Raw genomic sequence first — 25,822 nt, forward strand, 5'->3', positions numbered from 1 at the left:
CACTGGAACCATTTGCAAAAGCTAACCCTGTGACTTTATTGGCCCAGGGAGTAGCTCTCTCTGGTCTCTCATGGCCCAAGGAAATAGTTTATCTGCCTTCTATTTTATTTTTTTAAGGGGAGTTCATTCTCATAAGCTATATAAAATAAGCCACTATTCTGGAAAATATGATTGGCCTATTAAAATATATGATATGTATTTTTAAACAGGCAGAGTTGACATTCCACAGAAGAAGACTTGTAAGGATGGAGAAGCATTGGAAAAAGTATCACTTCCCATCCCTCATCCTCCATCTGTCCCTGCCCATCTGTCTGTTTAATGAGGGTTTTATTTTTAAAAACTCAAATAAGGTTTTGTTCAGATGTGTAGTCAGTTTAGGATGGCACAAGATGAATCAAACAAACTTATTGGCCTCCGAGTTGGCCGTGAAGCCACAATCCCTTGAACACACACCATCTCTACTTCCAGACTTGAGACAGCATGGTCTACAGGCCAAGATCCAAAAAAGTGGATTCCCTACTTAATTTTCCAAACTTTATAACTGATGTTATGTGTATACTGAAAAATGAGCACTACGGGAAAGTCAAAATTAATGTGTTTGGGGTATCATTATTCTTTAGTTTTGAGTCATTACATAAATATATTAGCAAACATTTATTAACTACTATGATCTCAGAATGGTGATGATAGTAAAAGGAATCTTTACTTAATATTCACCACAATCTATGATTTTAAATATTATTTCCACTTTATAAATTAGAAAGCTAATTGCTCACGAAGGACCAGGAGTTTGGTAAATTCTAGTCTTGTGATGGAATTAATATACCTCTTATTAAAATATTTATTCTCTTAACCACTATATTACCTTGAAATCCTATGGGATAGCATAAAAGCTCATCAATTTCCAGCATAGTTTTTGTTTCATATATAAGTCAGTCCTTTAGCAGTTTCCGATAAGTTTCACCTGAACCCAGAAGGGCAGGAGTTTGTTTATGCACAATTCTGGAGAAAGAAGAATGACCGTTGAGGGTTTGCCTGTCTTTGGGATTCCATGATCCCTTACATTATATGTGGGAAGGTATCTGTAGGGAAATCCGTGGGCTGTAATTTCTGACTTGCCAGAGTCTTTGCTCCCACGATACTCATGCTGGGAGCCTGTGGCTGACTTGCTCCATTCTTCAAAAAGATATCAAGCTCCCCAGACTCTCTGCTTTTAATTTAAAATTTTAATTTATACTTTTCCGTGGATGATACTGAGACAGACATGGCCGTGAGTAAATATGTCAGGATAATCTATTGAATGGAATTAAAATGGTGTGTGCTTGGGAAACATTTTAATTTCATCTTGCTCACTTCTTTTGCCAACTATAATGAACAAATTGGGAGGCTGAGTTTTAAAGCTGTTCAGGATGTGGAGGAAGGGACAGCGGAGTGGGAGTCAGGTGACAAATAAATAACGTGAATTGTTCTGGGTGGCTTCTCAAGGCATCCCTGACCAGCCACGGGGCAGCCTCTGAAACAGCTGTCTCTGGAAGTGGGCAGGAGTGAGAGCGAATGCCCTGATTGCCTTTTACAGCTCCACATGGAATTCTGCACCATTGGCAAGGACCAGAGGGGCAAGGAACAGGGGGCAGGGTGATGGGAAAGGAGCGACTTTTATCATTTCTATCTTAAAAGACACTTTTCTTCTTCACCCAAGGGCTCTTTGCTTCTGAAATGGCTTTGCCTAATGCTGTATGCCTTATGTACTTTTAAAATAAAGTTGCAAGGAAGAAGGTGAATAAAGAAGGCATCCCAGAGTCGCGCAGTGATTCCGACTATAAGAAGATCACGTGCCGATTACTTGCCCAGTGCCCAGTTCCGGAAAATCTGGAAAATCTGTACTTTTGGAAAATCTGTACTTGTCCTTCATCTATCCTAAGATGCATCCTTACTACTGACTCTTTTTGGAAAATCTGTACTTGTCCTTCATCTATCCTAAGATGCATCCTTACTACTTTTGGAAAATCTGTACTTGTCCTTCATCTATCCTAAGATGCATCCTTACTACTGACTCTGAAATACTCCTGCACCAGCTAATGGTGTCTACTTGGGCTGGAAGTGAAGCCTTTCGAATAATTATTTACTTTTCCTTAGTGTCCCGCAGTATTGGTGCAGTAAATGTCTCTTAAAAGAATTAAATACATTGCTCTGAAGCTCCTGACCTGAAACAATCCATTCAGTTGTGATCCTGCCCCCAATACCCCACCACTTTTCTGTCCCACAGCAATTCCATGGCTTAAATGCCCCAGTCTGCTCTAGTATCCTGTTCTTCTAGACCAAGGGTTGGCCTATTTGCACAATGAGGCTGCCGGACACAAGGACACCACCACATAAGCTACTGGGGTCCTGTGAGCCAGCTGAATTCTCTTGCAGGTGTGCACAATTGTATTGATTGATCTCTCAATTATGTATTTTTAGAAATACAGCATTTTACCAACCACTGGTCATCAATCTAGAAACTAGCCCATCAACCACCGTGTCAACACACTGTGGACGAGGCCTGATAAAAATACAAAGTTAAAGTTGTCTCAGTGGCTTTAGCTGAGAAAATAAACCTTAGAGGGAAATGAAATCCTATTGTACATCGGTCAAGCACAGAATACTTCTGGAATGAGAAATTTTCAGAAAAAAAAGAAAATGGTATTAGAATCTAAGTGAAAGAATCTAGAGGTAAACTGGAAAAGCACTGGATTGATTTGCTAGGTAATGCTAAAAACGTACATCTTGTGTTATTTCTGCTCTATTAGCCAGCAGAATAACCTGTCTTGAAACTGGGTTCAAACAACCCTAAAGCAAACACAATTCTTTGTAGACTTGAAGATACAGAAAGAGAAGGCTTCAGAATGCCTTAGAAAATGATAAACAAATGGATTCAGTATCACTTGGGTAAATTAGCACACACTCCCCGATAATAAAAGTTGAATTATAGTTTCCAAATGAAGCAACAGAGCTCCTTGACTGTAGTAATAGAGCAGGCTCTGTTTAAAGAATGCTTATTATTTGCCAGGTGCAATTCTGACTCTTGCACAGGCATTACTTCATTCAGGCTCATAATAATATTGAATAATGCTGTGCAGTAAATATGTTCATCCTACTTCACAGATGGGGAAATAAGGTTCCGGATGGTTAAATCAAAGGCTTGTTCTAGGGTCATCTGTTAGTAAGTAGCAGAGCCCTTATCTGTCTGACGTCAGGGCCCTCTCCTTAGTATCATCGTATACTGTGCCTACAATGCTCGGTTTATGTACATCCCTGAAGCTCATAAAGAGCTCTTGACTCCCACCATCCTTCTCCGTACTGCTAAGCTCCACCTGGATGATCCACCTGGCCTCAAAGTTAGTTTAATCCCTCATTGACAAGGGTCACTATTACAGGGTCACCAAATATTTCCACTTTTTCTCATGTCCACTCTCTTTCATTCCAGCTCATTTACTCGAAGACCCTAAGTCTTCCAGTGCATCGAACCCACCCCGTTCTCTCTATCCGTTAGCCCCTCTTACCTACTTCTTTTTTTTACTCAATTATTTTTCGGTCCTTTAGTCCCCAGCTTCTCTCTCTCACTCCTCTGGCATACTCCAACACCGGATGAACCCAACCAGCACATTCTCTATGCCTACAGCAGAGCAGGGCTGGAGACTCTCCTCAAAGCTGGCGGAGTATCGTCGTGATAAATCCTTGGCCATCAGCTACAAATGGAGCTCAGCACAGCCTGTGTAACTTGTAGAATTCCCCAGTAATTTTGCTCTCATTTTCTGCAATAGCTATTTCACTTTGTCTTGCATCCTCCGTCCCCTATCTCCTACTCTCCCATTTACTTTCAGCTGATAATTTTGCCCCTTTCTTCAGAGAAAATAGAAACCATCACTCAGGAGCCTCCTTGTTTTCCCATGACCAGATCCACACCCATATCTGTGTTTCCATTATTTTTTCCTCTCTTACGAGTCAACAGATGAAACACCCTTTTTTTCATGGGTTCTAGATCTGTAGTGTTTCACCTTTGTAGTTCTTTTTCTCCGTGACCTATCCCCTTTCTCCAGCATCATCAGTTGGCCCCATTCAATATGATCAGCCTCATCAGGATATACTTATATTTTGGGATATAAGGAGGTCCTTGTCTTTTTCACAGTTGCATCTCTAGTACCTAAACCTGGGCTGTGCAAAGTGTGGTCCCTAGCACATCAGTATATTTACGGAACTTTCTGGAAATGCAGATTGTTGGTCTTCACCCAGACCTACTAAATTAATGAGATGCGCAGGTCGTTTGTGGGCAAATAAAAATTTGAAAAGTCCTAGCACCCAGTAGATGTTCAGTAAATATTTATAAAATGAATGACTAAGTTCCCAAGTATTTCTAGTCTTAAAAGAAACAAACTAAAAAATGAAAACAAAATAAAGACCCTCCGGAGACCCTCATGTCCTTGATGGCTCCATTTTGCTTTCTACCTTTGCTGCCAACATCCTTGAAAGTGTTGGCTGCAAATATTGTCATCAACATTCACTGTCCATTCATGCCTTCCTCCCTTTCTTCACTTTTGGCTCCCTCACCTCTTCCTTAGGCTGTGGACCTCTTGTCACATGACTCTTCTGTCCTGTCTACAGGGATACAATAGTTCTTCTCCTTTTTGTCCTGCTACAGTTCATTCTCCCTTGGAGTCCAGCATTTTCTTATAAAAGGCATCACTTCGGTCATGGTATATCTCCATGTAAACCTACTAAAGGATTCCCTATGATGGGTAGAGTAAAATCCAGACTTTTTACAGTAGAGATGTGTACCTCCCAGTCTCATGGAATCTACCCATTTTCCCATCTGCCTTGCTTGGGGCACTGTAGCATCCATTCTATCCCTTACCTCAATCAACCTTTTTCTCAGAGCCTGCACACCTGCCCTGTCCTCCACCTAACGTGCTCTCTGTAGCCAGCACATGCGCCTGGTGTTCTGTCTCAGTTTTCAACCTTAGGTTAATTGTTAAGAAAGGCCTATCTCTATACTGTATATCTAAGCAGGGTTTCCCATGCCATCCCTTGTACGTGACTGTCCCAGCAATCATCCCAGTTCAGTTTGTACTAAGTATGCAAGTGTTCCGGTGGTTTATTGATTGCATATTTCTTCCACCATCTGAAAATACCATGAGGGCAGAGACAGGGCCTCATAGAGTGTCTGCCACTTAGTAGGTACTTAATAAATATTAATGAGTGGGTGAATTTACACTTTTTATTATGTCTATGAATATGAAGAGTATCTCTTTAATGCTTTTGTATTCTATCATTCACCTAAGATCATAAGAATCTTGATGGCAGGCACTGGTCTCTTTTGATGGTTTTAGCTGCCATCTTTATTTTGGCCTTACCTCTATGTCCTTGGGAAACCAATATACTTATCCTCCCAATACTCTGTGAATTTACAGAATAACTTGAAATCTGGGAAGAAGCCAGCTCAATCATTCATTGTTTTGTTCAGAGAGCTTTGTCTTGACTTTCTGCAGACCCTTTCTTTTCATAATTACATTGAGCTACCCTATGCTTTGCCTTCTGTTACCTGATAGGAATTCTTCTCCTCTCTCTTCCCACAGTCATGCCGTTTAACCCCTTTTGTGGGTGTAAGCAATTTCACCTCTCTGCAGAGCCATCTTTCCACATAAATCACTCCCTTCATTTCTCTTCATCCTATCAGATGCTCTGTTCTGGACTGCCTTCTGCCTGGCCGCCTCACTTGGGTGGTGAGGTGTGTGAAGTTGCTCTCTGCATTCAGGTAGAGCCCTCGCTGTGCTTGTGGGGAAGGGAAGTTCCCCTTGCTTGCTTGGGGACACAATGAGCACTGTTCTGATGGACTCATATATCATCGGTCATGGCTGAAACCACAACACATCATCATCCTGCAGCTGATTTTCTGCTTCAGGTGACACCATTTTCAGGATACCCCACACCTTCCTTAGTTTGGTTTGAAATGCTCTATTTTCTCGAGGGCCCCATTCTGCATGCATTTGTATATGCTTTCTCCTTTTGTCTGGATGACACCCCTCCCCCACTTGCACACATACACACACGCACACAAACAAACACATGCACCCTTTCTGTGTATTAATGTTACTCCCCAACTCCAGCTGCTGTTACTGTGGCACCATCTTCCAATTAGAGGCAATCTGCAGATGTCAAGTATCTGTCAGCCTTCGAAGTCAATCTCATGCCGGACTGCAATATTTCCATACCGGACCCTCTCTAAGGAGCTCTAATCCCCCCCAACTCTTCCGCAGAAGCTCTCATATATATTCTCCACCAATACCTTATCAGCAAATATTAGCTCTAGCAGAGTTATTACTCTCGTTGAATTTTCAACTATCTGAATCATAAAGTTTTCCCTTACATAATTTAGGGTCCTTGCTGATGCTCCAGAGTTGGCTGTATTTGTAACTCAGGAAATAACCCAGTAGTTAAAGCTTCCCAGGAGAACAGCTTTGCGCAATTTAGAATACCTTGGGAATTCAGCTGCAAATATTTCATTTTGGTTTGCCTCCTCTCCTCTCTTTTAAAAAATTCATTTCTTATTGGTCTTTGAATTCTCTAAAGCAAGATCTTCTTCCTTCCATTTTTCAAACTAGTATTACTAATATGTTTTGATACATGTAAGGTTCTTAACCGAATTTCAATTAACTCAATTTATGTAAAAGGGCAAAGATATTCAAAAGCAAAAACAATAATTTTAAAAGGAAATTCAAGGAAAATGCATATTGGAGCTTTAACATTCAACTCTATCACCTTTATCAGCATTTCTTAAACTGAGTACTCTCTAGAAGGCCATTTTAAAGGCAGGGGGCAGGGGTGGACAGCAACAAGGTTTCAGGGATTCCCAGTAGTAACATTAGGTAAAAAAAAATTATATGTAAAATCATAAAATTAGGTATAAATCCCTTAACCTTTAAACACTTACATGACTCTAAAATCCAAAATTGTACATCATACACATATATAACCACTAAAATTAACAACATGAATTTAACAGAGCAGATGACGTTTTATTAAAATTAATTTCCAAGTCGCAGTGTGACTATGGTACTGCCCGCTGCCAGAGCACCACTTTCTCAGTATGTGCCATATGAGTTCTCTCGGCACATCGCTTCATTCCAACTTTTGAGAACCTTTGTTACTATAGTGGACCCAGGCATCGTGAACCCTAAGTCCACCTCTGTATTTTCTCATTAGCCTGAGGCAACGGAAGAAGTACTCTTTCGTGCCATTGTAATAATAGACACAAATCTGAACATTTAAATCTAATTGTGGTCCCCACATCCAGAATAGGTATAAATTATTTTTTTAAATCTAATTGTGGTCACCACATCCAGAATAGGTATAAATTATTTTTTTCAGAATATTTTACAAAAGAAAACACTAAATTAAAAAATATAAGTAAAGAGCCCCTGGAGGCTGTGTGTGTACGTAACTTACAGAGACATGCACACATTCAAATATCCAAATATCTCCAAGGACACCCACTTTACCTTCTGTAGATCCCCCCCGAGACTTCATTGAGATATAACTGGCACACAGTATTTTTAAGTTTAAGGTGTACAATATGTTGATTTGATGCACTTACTTATTGCAAATGATTACCACCTAGCAACAACTGACACCTCCATCCCATCACATAATTAACATGTCTTATCTTAGTGAAAACATTTAAGATCTACTCTCGTAGCAACGTTCAAATATATACCATATCATTATCTATAATCTTTGTGGGTTCCTTTGATATCAGTTTGAAAAATATTGTCTCACTTCTGATCATTATAAATATGTACTCATCGCCTGCCAGATGCCAGATGGACTCTGGGAGGTGCTGGTGATATAAAATGAAAACCACAGACACGGCTCTGATCCGCGCGGTATGTATAGCCCGAGTGGGTAAATAATTAAATCCGGTGTTGTACATTCAATGAAGAAGTCCAGGATCTTCTGAATTAACACTGTATTACAAAAAGAGTGGAGTTTAGAATGATGAGTTTGTTTTAAAGGTTAAAATCTATTCACTACTATCTGCTCCCTAAGGCAGAGAGGCTTGCAATGTATTTTAGGTATTGTCCCAGTAACAAGGCTAGGAATATAAAGGCATTTTCTGGTTAACTTCAGTTTCTCAAAATGCCAGTTTTCAGTTCTTTGAACACTAACATTTACAGAGTTATCGATGCAGGAGAGACACTCTTCGTGAGGCTGGTTTAAAATACTTGTTCTTGGGGCAACTGGGCAGTGCGGTGGGTTGGGCTTCCACCTCTTTGTTTTGGCTCAGGTTGTGATCTCAGGGTCATGAGATTGAGCCCTGCGTCAGGCTCAAGCAGAGCGTGGAGCATAAGACTCTCTCTGCCCCTCCCCCCTGTGCTCCTGTGCCTGTGTACTCTCTCTTAAATAAATGAATACATAAAATACTTGTTCTAATTAATTAATTAGTTAATTAATTACTTGTTCTCTAGTTACCCATACTATCTAAATGTTCCTGCAGCTATCTGTAAATATAATGGAGATGTGACTTTTATTGTTAAGTTAGACATGATTTTCAGATGTGCATTGTATTGCATTCAGATTTAAGATTAAAAAAAAAAACTTCAGCATCTAGTGTGCAGGCCCCAGAGAGCATTTGCTGACCCCTCTGTCTCAGATATGCTCCCAGGCCCAATGGCACTCACCATTCCTTAACCTGCTTTGCTTTCACCACTTGCCATTCTCTGAAACTAAGATGCTTATTTGCTTATATGCTTTCCTTGTCTCACTGGACATAGCTTCAAGGCCCATAACCTTTGTCTATTTGCCAGCCAGCATTCTCAGCTCCTGGAACATTGTCTAGTGTACATTAGATGTTGATTAAATATCTGTTATGTGAATCATGGTAGTTTTTTATTTTGTATTTTCAGAGGCAAAATATAAAAACAACAGCAAACATAAAGAACACAAACAAAAACCTTAAAGCTGGCTGATTTCACTTTTAAGGAAGATTTTATTATTTTGATTAAATTCCAACTTGTCTCTTGTCTGGTTTCTTGAAGGCAGATGTTCTCAAAGAGGAGTCCCCAGACCAGTAGCACGGACTTCACCTGGGAACTTAAAAATGAAAATTCTCAGCCCACTTCCAACCCACTGAATCAGAAGCACTTGGGAGCTGGGCTTGGCAATCTGTTTCAAAGAGCTCTCTGAGTGAATCTGATGCAGAGTGAAGTTTGGGAACCACTGCTTGAAACATGGATCTCCTTTGTCTGCACCTCCTCATCGAAAACAAAACAAATGACCCAGCATTTAACCCCTTGTCCCATATTTAGTGGAGTCAGAAATAACAACTTTACCTGCAAGATTCCTTTCCTCCAATAGTTCTTGGCCATTTCTTTGCCCTTTCCGCATATTTCCATTCTTCACAAATAGCTAGAGGGGGGTTAAGGATGTACAGAATTCATTTCCAAATATCTTTCCTGTTCTCCTAAGCTATTTTGTCTGTTATGAGAAAATTAAATACTAAGTACCATAAATTTGTGGGAAACTGATTGGATGAGGCCAGCCAACTCCTGCTGGTCTTATTACTTGGATTCTTGAGCCACAGGAACTTTCTTTTCAAGGAGAAGATCACAAACTTTAAGTGCAGGAATTCTACACCAGGCTGCCTGGGTCTAAATTCCCTGCTCTGGTTGTACCAGCTGTTCAGAGTCCTGAGTCTCTCTGCATCTGTTTCCTGATCTATAAAGTATGATAATAATAGTGTGTGTCTCAAAGGGTAATTACAAGGATCAGGTGATTTAATATATGGAAAGTTCTTAAACTGTCCTAGGTAACTCTGGTTACTACATAATTGTAGACATTACTGTAGAGTTGTGATGAGTTCTATCTTACCAAGGACCACTAGGTAAGATTTGCTTAAAAGTAAGAATTTTAGAGACCTAAAAGAGTTTTCAAGAAATTAGAAAGTTGTCATTAATGTTTCTTGACTTTCTTCCTGGATACCCTTATTTAACATAAAAATTTCTCCTCTGTGTGCTTCTGGTTAATAAGAATCCAAAATAGCCATAAATAGCAGGGAGGGAACCAGGTTTGGAAGAACACTTAAACATTTTTTTAAAAGTTCTTCTCTGAATTCTTCTTCTTACTATTCCCTGTTGTTTCCTTCTTTTCCCTCAACCAATATCATTATTCTCGCAAGTGTCATTATCATTCTTTAGGCTCTAGGACTGTACAGACTTAATGAACGAGCTCTCCCCCATTCAGAGAGATAGATTTATCCAGTTACCCCCCATGCCCAATAAAGAGGCCCAGGTTCGAGAGCAAGTAAATTGGACCATAGACATCTGTCTGGGGTATGTCTATGTAAGGAGTACACAAGGCTTTCCAAGGGCAGTGTGGCAGGGCAGTGACACTATGTTTTGCCTCTGGAAGATAGATTTTTGACTGACCTGTTTTAAAGTCAGTCCCTACAAAACCCTCTGGTAATTCGAACTGAGTTCCATGCACTCCAACCTGCAGTTATAGGTCTTATACAAGCACAGTGAAAGTTTTAAGAGAATGAATACATTCAGGATTTCAGATTTCCTAAATCAGTCTTCCTGAGAAGCTGCCTGAGATTGAATTATAATTCTGGTTCTCCTTTCTGACTGGTGCCCACTTTATAAGTTGTCCAGGAAAGAATTTACTTTTACTTTCATTGTCATTTACACCATCCAACTATTTTCAAAAAAAAAAAAAAAAGACACCTTTTGAAGGGGAGCCCCACCAGAGTAAGCAGAGACGTAGTAAGGGTAATGGCACATCACTTTATCAGTAATAAATTCATGGCAGGGGCACCTGGGTGGCACAGCGGTTGGGCGTCTGCCTTCGGCTCAGGGCGTGATCCCGGCGTTCTGGGATCGAGCCCCACATTAGGCTCCTCCGCTGGAAGCCTGCTTCTTCCTCTCCCACTCCCCCTGCTTCTGTTCCCTCTCTCTCTGGCTGTCTCTCTCTCTGTCAAATAAATAAATAAAATATTAAAAAAAAATTCATGGCAAAGTGAGGCCTTCTCTATCTTGGAATTAGAGAAAGAGGCGTTTTCTGGCAGAGGACAGTGTGATTTGGCATATTAAAATAAACAGCATTCAATGACCCACCTTTCTGGGTGCATTGGGTTAAACAAGGTGCTTCTAAGTAAAAGAGGAATATATCTTTAATAGTCATTTGAGAAGGCATGGTAAAATGTTAGCAGTATACTGTCCAGATATTGTGAAATAGAATTTAATACTGAGTTACAAAGCCCTTTGCAAATCAGGTATTTTTCAATTCATTGCTTTGAAAGAAATTGAAGGAGGAACTAATTGAATCGTCAGCTGTGATATCATTAAAATAATTTTTGAAGCTGTATTACTATGCAATTGTTGGCACACATCTTGGAAGGGAGTCAAAGAATTGAGTGGCACTGCGATACAAGATTCGCCCTTGCTTATGTGAACTAGGTTTTTCTCAAACAAAAACAGGAATGGGACTGGTCCTTGAGGTCTATCTCATTCTAGCAGTAATGATATTTATTCAAGGTATAATTTTATAAAGCTTCATCTACCCCACTAAGTACTATATTTCCAGTGAAAGTTTACTTTTTATGTTTAATTATACTTAAAAACATGGACAATATATTTATGTTGTTTTATCAATATTGTCCTTGTAATGATAACTCAATCTAAGAGAAGATAGTATTACTCAGAGCTTTATGATCACAGAACATAAAAGAAATCTCAATTTCAATCTCTCTCTATTTGCAAATAAATATGACAGCTGATCAATAAAAGATTTTTAAGCATGAAATACTACGTCAAGATAAAATCCTGCAGAGGGGCGCCTGGGTGGCTCAGTCGTTAAGCGTCTGCCTTCGGCTCAGGTCATGATCCCAGGGTGCTGGAATCGAGCCCCATGTCTGGCTGCCTTCTCAGCGGGAAGCCTGCTTCTCCCTCTCCCTCCGCTTGCGTTCCCTCTCTCGCTGTGTCTCTCTCTGTCAAATAAATAAAATCTTAAAAATAAATAAATAAAAAATGAAAGACTAAAAATAAAAGATAAAATCCTGCAGAGGACGTATATTGGGAACACAAGTTAAAGTTTTAAAAAGGAACAATGCACATTTTATGGCTAATAAAGAAGGGCTTGTTCATGAATTTTGAAACTAGATAATCAAATCACTATTGCATTTAAATTTTATTGAATATATATGTTATATATATATAGTGTCCTAGTGTTCATTTATATATATAAAGCAATATTGTGACAGTTCAATTTTAAAATCTGAATATTCTCCATGGGTCAACAATGCATCCTTTTAACTTACATTTTAAAAATTATGTCAACTTCTGGGGCGCCTGGGTGGCACAGCGGTTGAGCGTCTGCCTTCGGCTCAGGGCGTGATCCCGGCATTATGGGATCGAGCCCCACGTCAGGCTCCTCCACTATGAGCCTGCTTCTCCCTCTCCCACTCCCCCTGCTTGGGTTCCCTCTCTTGCTGGCTGTCTCCATCTCTGCCAAATAAATAAATAAAATCTTTAAAAAAAAAAAAATTATGTCAACTTCAAAATGTGCAAGAAATTACATAATTGACCAAAATAAAAGCAAGAATATGTGTTTGCACGTTGTCACCTGGGTTTGTGTGGTTCTAGGGATTAGAAGGTGACTCTCTTTACTCTGTCCCAATTTACCAACCACTTCTAGGCTTGCCAGTTCCTGGCATTGCACAATTAGAACTGCATTGTTAGGAGTTATTCGAACAGGGATTTGGTGTTTATGAAAACACAGCTGTCATAAAGAAAGGTTGCACGCTAACCCTTATCAATCATTTGCAACTGAGAGTGAATAAATGAGTTTATCTTTTTTTGTTCCCCCTAATAAATGCTTTCGGAAATGTAGAGTGGGGAAGGTTCATTAGGGTTTTTGGTCTTCCTAAGGGAAATAGAAAGTTGCTAGAGAAGGAAAAAACTACCCAGAGAGTGAAACTAGGGTACCAGGATATGGAGGAAACAGCATGACTTCATTTTTTTTTTTTTTTTTTTATCACCATGGCACAGCTGTAAAGGTCACTCAATGATACTTGAATTATCATAATCTAATGGTAAATGTGTTTCAGCCCCCAAAACTACTGGTGTTCAGAGATGTCTGTGGTCAAGTTCCAAAAAACTGTTTCTAGGAGTATTAGAGTATGATTCTAGTTCAGGTAAATAAATCAAACCAGTCTTTATATCTGTGAATATATGCATGTAAGGAGTAAAATGTGGAAGAAGTAACCAGAGTGTTACCAAATCAAGGACCGTATTTGTTCACATGTCTAAACATGCTTATTTCATTTTTATAGTTTGAAAAACAGCAAATAAAGAAAATTTAGAGGAGAAAAATTTCTTCCTACTGTCTTTTGAAAGAAAGCGTCTAATTATCAGCCCAACCCCAAGGTTGCCAGGAGCTGCTGAATGACAGGTGGACCTGTGCACAAGTCCTCCGTGATTGGAAGCTGGTATTATTTCTATGTGCCCTACCAACCAGGGAGAGTACTTTGCTAGACTGAATGCTTTCCCCTTTCAACAGAAGCTGTCATTTTAGTGCTCCAGTATTACTCTGCTCCCATGACCATTCAGGCTGTGTCAGGCTGGCCACATTCCTAAGGGAAAACAGCATGTCCAAATGTGCTTGATCTCTCCTCCATTGCCAGTGTCCTTGGTATTCTCATCTCCTGAGCCTTATCAGAAGGATTGCTGCTTTCAGTCAAAATGGGATCAGATTTGGGGAGATATGGCAACGTTTTTTCTGTTTTCTCACGGGAGGTGCTGGATTCATGTTCCTTGTGTGCAGAAGGAGGGCCTCATACCTCTTTGCTAGGACGTCTCCAGAGAGCAGGGCAGGTGTAATTTCACCTTCCTATTTGCCCAGATACTGCAACTCAGGTGCAGACTAAAGCAATGAGTGGCAGGTGGGCATACCTAGGGCCCTATAACTGCATCCTTCTTGGCAATCCACATTTATAAGGGATTCTCTTCTATTTCCTTGATTTTTTTTTTTTTTAAGAGAGAGAGAGAGAGAGCAGTGGGGAGGGGCAGAGGGGGGAGGAGTAAGCAAGCTCCATGCCCAGCACAGAGCCCTACGCAGGGCTATATCTCACAACCCTGAGATCATGACCTGAGCCGAAACCGAGAGCCAGATGCTTAACCTGTTGAGCCACCCAGGTGCCCCTCTTCTATTTTCTTTCCACAGATTAAAGGATCATGGTGCACATATACAAATTTTCTTTCTGACCAGCAGGTGTATTTATTTCTGCGTTAAACTTGAGAGACTGCAAGTCATACACACCAAAAAACAAATTCTACTTGCATTCATAGCTTTCGGTTGTAGGGAAGAGTGCACGTGAGGTATGAAGGGGTAGATGTTAGCTCTTTACCATCATGATGACTGAGGTGACATCAGCCACACTATTCTCTTGGCGGGGGGTTGGCAGTAAGAGGGAAAAGGAATGCTGCCTGACCACTTCCTCTTCCTTCTGCTGACATCTTCAGAGGCAGCCATGACTTCCTCAAAAATTGTTGGCTTTCTAAAGGTGAATTTTATCAATCCGTGTTATAAATTGTAGTTTGCAGGCTTTGGGTAGCTTAGGGTTTATAAGGAGATTATCAATACCGGGGGGGGGTGGTAAATATGTTCACTTTTTGACTAACAACAGGTTAGGTATTTGCTTTGTGGATTATCTGTGACCTATTTGAAATACGATCCACGTTTCTCACCCTTATGCCCCTGGGCCATCTCTCCCACAAGGTGGTAAATGTACTCAAGAAATATAAACTAATTTTCATATAAGCCTGGGGGGAAAAATAAGATGGAAAGCAAATATACAGCAAAGATATTCACATAATATGCTCCTAAATCAAATAGAAATGATTTGGGTTCATCGGTTCTTCAGGATGATTCAGGTCACTGTTCCCCTATATTTAGGAAGTTTCATCAATAATTGATTGTTTCCTTTTAGCATTGGGTTGTGTTGTTTCATTTAGTGTTCAGAATGCAGCAACCACATTTATAATGCAGTCTCTCAACACTCTCTTCCTCCCTCCCCCACCTGTCTTCCTCAATGTTTCCCTCCCCCTTTTCCTCTCCCCTTCCCCTACACCCTCCTCTCCTCTCCCCACACCCCTTACTTACAGGTGTACCATAGATGACCGAGTCACCCGTGTGGCCTGGCTAAACCGCAGCACCATCCTCTACGCTGGGAATGACAAGTGGTCCATAGACCCTCGTGTGATCATCCTGGTCAACACACCAACCCAGTACAGCATCATGATCCAGAACGTGGATGTGTATGACGAGGGCCCGTACACCTGCTCCGTGCAGACGGACAACCACCCTAAAACTTCCCGGGTCCACCTCATAGTGCAAGGTGAGTCACAGCTGGATCCGGGGGTTAGTGGTCCTGTCAATGATGGAAGGGAAGCGTAATCTCAGTCTTCTCTTCTACTCATGTATGAAGGCATGAAAAACATTTTCCTCTATGGAACTCCAAGACTGAGTGTCATGTTCTGGATTTCTTCCCATCTGTTCCGTTCTTCACTAAGTACTGAGTATCTTCACAGTTTCTCAATTTTATCTCTGGTCCTTCTGTTCTTATTAATAAGTTGTTTGGCATGTGCTGGTTGAACTTTATTAAGTTACTTAGCACTCTGGAGTTGGGCAAGAAATACTAAAAAATAGAGATATTACTATTCTCTGTGACTTTTAATTACCTTTCATAGGATTATTTCATAATAAGAGGTTAATAACGTTGATGTGAAGTTATATGCCTTGTGACTGGTTCTGGTTGCTGCAGTCAAGTCCTCCCGGGCATGGAGTTTGGGTCTTTGCATCCCTTTAGCCTCACGATGGAGTCTAGATTAAGAAGGATCTTAGTCAAAATACTGTCTTCAGGTCTATGTCAGAAATATATCTATATAATTTTTTAAAAGGAGAGTTATTCTCTAACATCCACCCTCATTCTCTCTTTAAAAATTTGTGTTAGTATACCGAAGCATATTATTCAAAAGTTTTTCATTAGAATTTCACAACGTAGGAAAAAAGTAAGGCTGAAGAAATGTCAGATTTCCAGATATCAACTATTAAATATTAAAAATTAGAAACACATTTAAATAGCAGCTCTGAGAATTTGGGAGCCATTTTCAAACAAGGCAGCAATACAAATGAACTTATTTTAAACTGCCCCCAACTAATATCATATCTCACCCATCACTATGTAAAGCAGTTTCTGTCAGGTATTGACTCATGGTATCAATGAAGTGCTAAGGAGACTACTTCCCATCCCCCAGTACCATAGCTTTCCTCCACTAAAGGAGAGGCTTGGGTGGACCTTTCACACAGTCTCCTATACTGACCTGTTGGAGTCATGCACTAAGCTCTCGGAAGGAGTCCCTGGGTATGATTCAGTCTGTAGTAAGTGCCTTTTATCAGATCCCATCTGCAGTAGATTCAACAAATTTTATCCAGTTTGTGAAATGCGTATAGCATCTTGGCTTAGTTAATGTGGATGCCCTCACCCTCGCTTTGTTAAAGAATATGGTTTTGCTCATTTCTGTTGGTTTCGTGAAGAGTTTGAGTGGAGATTAGTGTCTTTTCACACTTTAGTCACTTGTAGAATTCAGGGTGGCCATCCCTTTCTTTTGGCTAGAACAGCTCTTTGCCAGGCTCTGTGAGCCATTTGTAATGGCATGTGCTGGACCAGAGATCGGTTTGCTGTAGCTCTGTTCCCCAGCAGGCCCTGGCGCTGCCATATTGTTTGAAGCCCAATCTCAGTTCAGTCTTCAAGTCCTTCTCTCACCCCCGAGAGCTTTCAGACGCCCGCATCAGCCTGCATACAACAGATGTCTGTACACTCTGCTGTTTCCATTCTCCATACATGTCCCACCCAGGGGTATGGCTTGGTGATGATCACTGCTTTGGAGCTACAAGACGGCCTGCCATCTGGAGATAAAGACAACTGTCATGTCTGATGCTTCTTCTCAGAGGCTGGTAGAGGCGCTTGGTGAGATCAGTTATCTGAGAGGAGCTGGAATGTCTGTTGAAAGTTCCTGGGGGTGCAGAAAACAAGGGAGTGTGAGTTCTCACTACCCCGCCTGCCACCTGGGCTTGGCTCCAGAGGAGCTGAAATTCTCAGCATTGGAAGTGACGCCTCCGTGGCACCTTCGTGGCCTTGACAGCAAAGTTATCTTCAAATTCAGGAAATGCAGCTCTGAAATAAAAAAGAACTGTCAGGCACTGTACAGAAACAGACTCAAACAGAACAAGGCTATCACTTTTCAGGAAATAAGACAGATTGTGTAAGCATGTCAAAGTCAATACAGGCCATAAAGGGCCAGTGATGCAGAGCTTCGGGGATAATGCGCTTCATAAGGCCCTTGGAACAACTCCTTGGGCCGGCTATGGAAGCCAGTAGTGTCTCCCTGTGGGCCTCACAGGTTTGGGTCAGAAAGAGTCTGCGAACAGGCAAGAGCAGAGCAGTGGAGTGACTTCAATTTCAGAGGTCAGTTCCTCACAGTCTCCACATTTCAGACCAAGTGACTGTTACAGCTCTGGGTGGCTGAGGTGGCCCTTGAAATCCAATGCAGAAGATCAGGGAGGGCGGAGGTGAAAGGAGACGACCTTCCCTTGGAACACTTAGCAGATGGATCGTTCCATTTACTGAGAGGTGAAGGAAGGGCATGCAGGGAGCTGCATTCTCTTCGGTCTTGGTTAGCAGTGGGGAGACTTGTTCTCTCTTTGGAGACCAGTTGAATTTCTAGTGGGTGGAAGCAGAGGCCCCACTGCTCAATTAGAAAGAAGTCCAAGAGTCCTCCTTCTTCCCAGCACCTATCGGCTTTTGTCCAGTCTATAGATTAATTTTTCAGACTTAGTGTTAGTTCAGGTTAGATAAAGATAATGAAAGTTTCCTAATCCTCTTAAAGAAGATTTATCTGACTGAGTAGAAAGCTTTTGGAATACAATAAGGCATGTATAAAACTGAGGCCTAATCTTGCCTGTAATTCCAAACTGCTGATGGGTATTGATTTTGCAATGAGAAAAACCGAAAAATTTCCGAGCTGCAACTTGTCTGTTTAGAGAGAAAGAGGGGGAGAAGGTGTTTATTTATCTTCTGTCCATTTGAGGATGTTAGAATCTCATCACCTCTGCCAACCAAGTGCCATTAGCAGAAGGGAGAGCAATCACACAGGGTCCTGGCTTTGTTGCTCCCTGCCGCTGCAATGTGAGGAACTCAGATATGCTCTGTCACTAACCTCGGAGCCTGTCCTTGGCTGTTTTCGAAGGTGGCCTTTGCCACATATCTGATGGGATTAATTTCCAAGTCTTCTGTGAGAGAAGAAGCTGTGTTTGTTAAAAAAAATTATCACTGATACCCAAGGCACATCTTGGCCGCGGAAGGGATAATTTTAAGGGAGCATGTGAGTATGTATGATAATGCGACCTAGACTGTGTACCTAGGCTTTAAGAAAATCCAGAGCCAAAGAGAAGTGTTGCTGTGGAGTAAGATTAGTCAGGTAGGAAAATCGACCTGGCAGCCCTGTATGGGATGGACTGAAGTAGAAGGAAGCCAGAGTAGCAGGGAATAGGTTACTGCCATCACTCAAAAGCTGGGACGGGAGTGGGCTATAGGTCTACCTATGCAGCTGGAGAAGGTTCCTCCAGGAGATACTGTCCAAGGGAAATTGGGAGGATTAATCTTAATGCCTTGAAAGAGGAAGGATTAAAAGGATATCACCTACCTTTTTGAGTTTGGGGAAATGTTGAAGGGCTGGCTAGTAATCATGGAATTAGGCTCCCGCGCCACTAGGCTAGGAAAGCATTAGTCTTGCTAGGTTTAGGGATAAGGAAAGCACAGACATTAAGCAGGTCCTATAGAGCTAAGGTGTAACTCGGGATCAGATGAGGTATATTTGAGATTCATCATGAATCTCCTAAGTAGGAAAGTAGGTAAGATTTCTGAGATTAACTATTCCTACAGAACAGCAGGAACCGCAGTTTATTTATATCTATCCCCAGTACATAGCACCCTGTGTGAGGCATACTAGGCATTCAGCAAATGTTTGTAAAATGAATGGAGGAACAGATTGATACAGCAAAGGAAATGGCATATGAAGGCAATGACCATAAAGCCCCTTCAAGCAGATAGGGGTGGGGAATGAGTCAGCCACTGTCCAGATGCCTTGAAGTGGGTAGTAATTGGGAGCAGTTCCCTGGAGGGATGAGGGTCTTCAGTGTGACAAGCTAAAAGATACACCAGGGATAACATGCATTTATTTAGCACTCTACAGCACCGGTCACAATCTTTGTCTCGTTTGACCCTTACAACAAGCCCTGGGAGGCTGCAGTGCAGTGACTGTTCTCTTCATTTTGCAAATTAGATAACTACGGCTCATGGAGGTTAAGAGAGCAGCCAGGGTCCCCGGTGAGTAAGTAGCAGAGCTGGGGCTTGAACCATGGCCAAGATCAATGTCTCTCCAGCATACTCCAGCACCTCCTCTGCCGACCATATCTGAAGTTAGTTCTCTAATTTAGATCGCAGAGAAATTTTCGGTTATCCTTTCTTCTTCCCCTCCCCCTTCCCTGATACTGATAATGCATTGTACCAGCAGAAATTGAGGACAAAGCTCAAGAAGAAGAAAATTAGCAGTGGGGGTGGGATGCCAGCGCTACAACAAATGGTGTAGAGAGGCAGAGAGAGGCAAAGAGGAAGATAATTAATTTACTAGCAGTTCATCCCTCCAGGGAGACACGTTTTAAATGTTACCTCTTTATCCTGTGTAAGTACTGAAAACTCTGCCCCTCTGAGAATCCAGTATCTAATCGTGATTCGAATTGTCATGAAGTCTTCAGCGCTCTGAAACTCCATGGATATCCTTGTGTCGCCATGGTTGCCGTCCTTGTCCAGGATAGATCGGCAAGAACGTGGGTTGGCTCTTTGCTCCTTGGATGTTGACATTTTCTGTCTGCTCTCTTGGCTAGTTCAGAGATCTGTTTACTACCAGGTATTTCTTTTCATGGAATGGACCCCCCTTGCTCAGCCCAATTATATGCAAATGGCTACAAATGGTGAAGGATGCGTTGTCACATCTGAGACTCTGCAGCACGCTTACGCAATCTCCGTGTCTGCAAAAGACTTTGAGTCTTTGAGCCTGGAGTCAGTTGAGGTGAGACTGTTTGGTCCCCAACATTGAGCTGAGAAGGTGGAGAAGTCTGACCTGCCAACCAGTCCGGTCCTAGATTCTGCTAAGCACCCGCTAACTTCTGCATTGGGCACATGGAGCATAAACCTTCGCTCAGTTGATCCTCACGCCAGCCCGACAAAGTCTACAGCAGATTCACATTTTAAAAATAAGGAACCTGAGGCTTAGAGAGATTACAACGTTGCCCAAAGATGATGGCACTATTAAATGCTTTAGATTCCCCTTCCCTCAACTTGTCTCTGTAAAACAGCAATCAGAATACAGTTAAAGCACTGCACTTGCATTATCACTTTTGATTATTCTTCAGGAAAGCCCTGGAAGACAGAACAGAAAGTCACCACATTCCGGGACGCCTGGGGGGGCTCAGTCGGTTAAGTGTCCAACTCTTGATCTTGGCCCCGATCTGAGATCGCACGATCTCAGGGTCGTGCGATCAAGCCCTGCATCTGTCGGTCTCCACACTCAGTGGGGAGTCCACTTGAGATTTTCGCTCTCTCCCTCTGCACCCCCACCCACACAAGCTCCCTTGCTCTCTCTCTCTCTCAAAAAAAAAAAAAAAAAAGTCACCACATTCCAAGAAAACAAATTAAGATTCAGTGTTGAAGTCATTTGTCCAAGTTCCGCTCGCCAGTAAGTGGCAAAGCACCCCTTCGGGCCAAGTATTGCGATTCTAGATTCGGTATGTTCGCGCAGCAGACTGCTAACTCCTAGTTAAGCAAAAGGACAGGTAAATGTTGTGAGAAAAATGTAACAAGTTCTGAGGTGCTGCTGAGAAGAGTGGAGACCCAGGAGCCTGTTGTTGGCCATGCGGAGGCCGGGGCACAGGGGGCACGTGGGCTGGGCACCAGTGCAGCGTTTCCAGCGGGCGGGGGACGCAGCCCTGCCCACAGGTCACAGTTTTGCCAAGGACCAACTTATTTTCAGATCTTCCTTTGCAACTAACCTCTTTTTTTCTGCTATATTCTCTTCTTCCAAATATTACAGTCATTTAAATGAACATGTGTAATTTGGGGCCTAAAGAAAAGCAGGCAGTCAACCTGAAATAAATTTAATTTATTCAGCCTCTATTTTAAATTATAATCACACTTGTTCTTCACAGAGGCAGGGTGGAAAAGTGGAAAAGAACACGACTGGGCATCAAAAAAACTCATTCCCCAGCTTGAGTTCTGCTCCTGACATCCAGGCCTGTATTTGTAGGCTGTTCCCTTCCTGGCTTCTTATCCTGGGGTGACGAATAAAATGCAATGTATTTGATTCTATTTAGGTACACATATGCATACCTTGATCTTATATATTATTCAAATATACTTATATCTATATCTCTATCTATATATTTGCATTAGAAAATAAGATTCTGAAAAAGGGTCTATAAACTGCAGCTTTTTTTTTTTTTTAAGATTTTATTTATTTATTTGATAGAGAGAGAGACAGCCAGCGAGGGAGGGAACACAAGCAGGGGGAGTGGGAGAGGAAGAAGCAGGCTCCCAGTGGAGGAGCCTGATGCGGGGCTCGATCCCATAACGCCGGGATCACGTCCTGAGCTGAAGGCAGACGCTTAACCGCTGTGCCACCCAGGCACCCCTATAAACTGCAGCTTCTATGTATATGTGCAAATAAAACACAGAAGCCAAAAGGTCCACAGTAAAAAATAAATGTAAGACCTTCTCTGGGCTTCGTTTTGTTGGTTTTGAAACAGTAGGGTTGAAGAAATGGTAAGGAAGTCCTTTCTAGTTATTACATTTTATGATTTATTAATGTAATTTCTCTGGAGGATTTTTGTATAGTCAAGCATCTCTATATCCCCAGCTTTTCCTCCTTCACCCACTGATGGGGAAATCAGAGGATTCGCTCTTACTCTCTTTCTCATTCATATTTTCTTCGGAGCCCTTAAGATTTGAGGTCCTCTTGCTAACACCATTTTTAGTGGTAACCCACATTGGCAGTGGCTCCCTTTTCGGTTACAGGGAGTGGGAAAGAAAGACATCCTCTCCTTCCCTGTTTCACTCTGACGTTGGTAGCCTCCACAACCCACATCAAATAGTGTTAAATATGTTAACATTCTTAATTTAGGAGTTGGGTAAACTGAGAAGGCTACTAAAACTTAGAGGGAATCAGGAATGAAATTGTTGCCCTCAGAATGCCCCCAGCACACCATAAAGGAAGGTTCTCGAAAGTCATATTCCACCAGAAGGGCATCCCCATGCCGGCTCCCTCCACACTTGACTCAGCCTCCTCTCTCAGGGTTGGAATGAGGCGCGCACTCCCACTCTCCATTCTAAGATCCTATCCCTTCTCTCAGATTTATCTGGATGTGGTAGTCGCGTAGCTGGAATAGAATTGATGCTCACTCTACCCAGTCTCCTGTTTGCCACCCCTCTCAAGACATCATGTGTAGATGGTGACAACACAATCCAGTACGTATTTTGCAAAAAAAGATTATTTATCCTTTTATCAAGTCCCTACTCCTGTTGCTGGGAGAAATATGGGCCTTTGTTCTGCTCTGTTTAGAAGATAAGATCATCTCTCACACACACACACACACACACACACACACACAGTCACACATGCATGCACACACAGTTTGCACACGTTTCATGGCTATTTCTTTTGTGGCCTGTGGAATTCCATCCCACCCTCCATTAAATATGTAGGCTCAGCCTCCCTCTAGAAGGAAATGGTGGGGGGATATGTGCTCAATTCCTCCTGTAACACTTACAATGTTTTAGTTATAGGAATAAGGAAGAGTGGGATTTTCCAAGGGGAATGAGACTAAGCAAAATTTGACATTGGATGAACACATTGTCAGGGCTGGAGGTGGTTTGACCCCGTCTGCCAAGGGGGCAACATTTTCATTCGAGGCCCCTGGCTTTAAAAGTGTGTGGGTTTAGGGGCACCTGGGTGGCTTAGTCAGTTAAGCATCTGACTCTTGGTTTTGGCTCAGGTCATGATCTCATGGTCCTGAGATCAAGCCCCATGTCAGGCTCTGAGCTCGGTGAAGAATCTGCTTGTCCCTCTCCTTCTGCTCCTCCTTCCCCAACTCTCTCTCCAATAAATAAATAAAATCTTTAAAACATAAAAATAAATAAAAGTGTATGGTCTTGTTTTGAGGCAAAAGCAAGAGACTTCCACGTGATCTAAGATGATGCCAGTCCTGGCACCTGGTTTGGTGACATATACAGAAGCCAGAAAGAGACGCGGCAGGGCCTGGGGCTGGCATCTGCCTTATTTTCAATAGAATTAAATAAACAGAACAGTCATAAAGTCTGTTCTCAAAATCATCACTGATGTGGAGATGGAGGAGAAAATGAAATGCCTGTTATATTCTGCTCAATTTGCATGGTGATCTCAGCTCATTTCCTAAGAGTCTAGTCTGTCAATAGCTCAAGTAAATACAAGGGGATCTTTCCTGTTGTGAGCAGAGGAAGCAATCACATTTTAGAAGATGGTAAATTATTAATGTTCATAAATTCCCCTAATATATTAAAGTTCATCATGACCTTTGTATAGTCAGGATCCTACATAAGATTTCAAATTTCACCACCCCCAAGATTAGTCCCAGCTTAGCACCGGAGTCATCTGTGCATTCCGAATAGTGATGTTTTCCTATATGGAGCACGTGCACACACATTTAGGGAGTCTGACTTGTAGTCCGAAACCTGGAGTTGAGTCCCTGGTTAACAAGTTTTTACCTCAGACACACTGTTTGGCAAAAATAACTATCCTTTGTAGTTATCTCAGTTTGGCTTCTCATAAAGGTATCAAGGAGCCTTCGACTATTTACTCACTAATAATTCTCCTCTATAGGTATAGAAAATGAGGAATAGAAGTGAAGTAAAATAATCACAAGGAAAGCAGTCAAGGATTTGTTGTTGTTTTTGTTTTTTTAAGATTTTATTTATTTATTTGACAGAGAGACGGCCAGCGAGAGAGGGAACACAAGCAGGGGGAGTGGGAGAGGAAGAAGCAGGTTCCCAGCAGAGCAGGGAGCCCGATGCGGGGCTCGATCCCAGGACCCTGGGATCATGCCCTGAGCCGAAGGCAGACGCTTAACGACTGAGCCACCCAGGCGCCCCAAGGATTTGTTTTTTAATGATCACGAATCATGGCTGTCATGCACAGAGTCCAATTCTGTTTTCCAGTTAGCCCGGGAAGGTCGGATGTATTTTCCTACTTTTTTGAATGAGGAAATGGAGTCTCAGAAAGGCTATGGAAGTTGCCTTGGGTCACCAGCTGATAAGTGCAGAGCTGTGATTTCAGCTGTGCTCCATCTGTAGGCAAAGCCCACACTGAACCTCCACGTGGAACTTCCTCTTGATTCCGCCCCTTTCCTATAGGCAGGGCAGCCTGCCACCGCAGTTCATTTCTAACACTGGTGCTTTCCTTGTCAGGTTGTTTCTGGTTGAAGGATTTCAGTCTAATATCCCTGCAGTTAGGATCTCTCCTCCTTTAGCCTTTTTCTCTCCTTCTATTTGTCTTAGTAAGTACAACATCCCTCTTGAAGTTAATATCAGGTTTGTATCATCCTGCCGAATTGACGTTGCTGGTCCTTAATTGCTTCCATAATTCCTGCCTCCAATTTCTGCTTCTTGCCTGAACTGCTCAGGTTGGGCATCTGTACACGCCTTTGTATGGCCCGTGCTGCACTCACGGTCTCCACTCAAAAACCGGTTCCTCCTCTTTTACTTCATGTTACTATTCATGCACACGTTGTCCTTGTATAAAACTTCTGCTTAAGTTTTGACCCTTCTTTCTCTTTTGCTTCTCTATCAAAGCAGATGTGCCCAATAAAGTTATTCCCTTCCTTTCTGTTCCCACAACCACTACCATCGAAGTGCAGAATCTTACTCCTCAGTGACTTTTTAGTCACAGCCCAATTGCTACCCAACCCTCAGTCTCTGCCTCCTTATAATCCAATTTACTGCCATTGTCTAAATATTCCTGATGCACTCATCTGATCACGCCACTTCCCTCTCCTCATAACTTCAGTGACTCCCTATTGACGATAAAGTCAAATCCTCTTAGACGGCTTTTCCAAGTGCTAAGCAATTCATGGCCGAACCTACTTTCCACTCTCACTTTCTACTATTTTGTCTGCGTATCTTACACACATTAGCCAGACTTGTCCTTGTAAAACTCCCACCCATATTGCCCTGCTTTCTTTTTAATTTCTTACACTCTCCATCTGTCTTGAATGTATTGTTCTTTGGATTTCCAAATTCTGCAGACCCTTTCAAGCAGCACTGTCCCATAGAGCTCTTACCTGCCCAATAGCCCTCTCAGTGATGACGGAAATATTCTGTACCTGCACTGTCCAATGTGGTAGCCGTTAGTCACAAGTGGCTATTGAAAACTTGAGATGTGGCCAGTATGACTGATGAACTGAAGTTTTAGTATTATTTAATTATAATTAATTTAATTTAAAATGGCCCACAGGCTAGTGGTGATAATATTGGACAGCACAGTTTTAGATTTTAAATATCCAAAGCCAAAGTCTTTCTTTGGAATTCTAATACCATTTTACCTACACTTTCTTAAGACAGCTGAAACTTTTTCTCTTATAGTTCAGC

The 25,822-nt window shown here is 41.9% G+C and overlaps 1 protein-coding gene across 3 annotated transcripts in view; it reads left to right on the forward strand.

Moving 5' to 3' along the window:
- OPCML (opioid binding protein/cell adhesion molecule like) overlaps positions 1-25,822 on the forward strand; it is a 485,951-nt gene that overhangs the window by 262,576 nt on the left and 197,553 nt on the right. For all 3 annotated transcript variants that reach the window (XM_040631014.1, XM_008688325.2, XM_008688326.2), the window contains exon 2: positions 15,195-15,427. In XM_040631014.1, coding sequence (XP_040486948.1) covers positions 15,195-15,427 — 233 coding nt within the window. The remainder of the gene's footprint in view (positions 1-15,194; positions 15,428-25,822) is intronic.

This window comes from Ursus maritimus, unplaced genomic scaffold (genome assembly GCF_017311325.1).
Source record: "Ursus maritimus isolate PB19 unplaced genomic scaffold, ASM1731132v1 scaffold_16, whole genome shotgun sequence".
Taxonomy (NCBI): domain Eukaryota; kingdom Metazoa; phylum Chordata; class Mammalia; order Carnivora; family Ursidae; genus Ursus; species Ursus maritimus.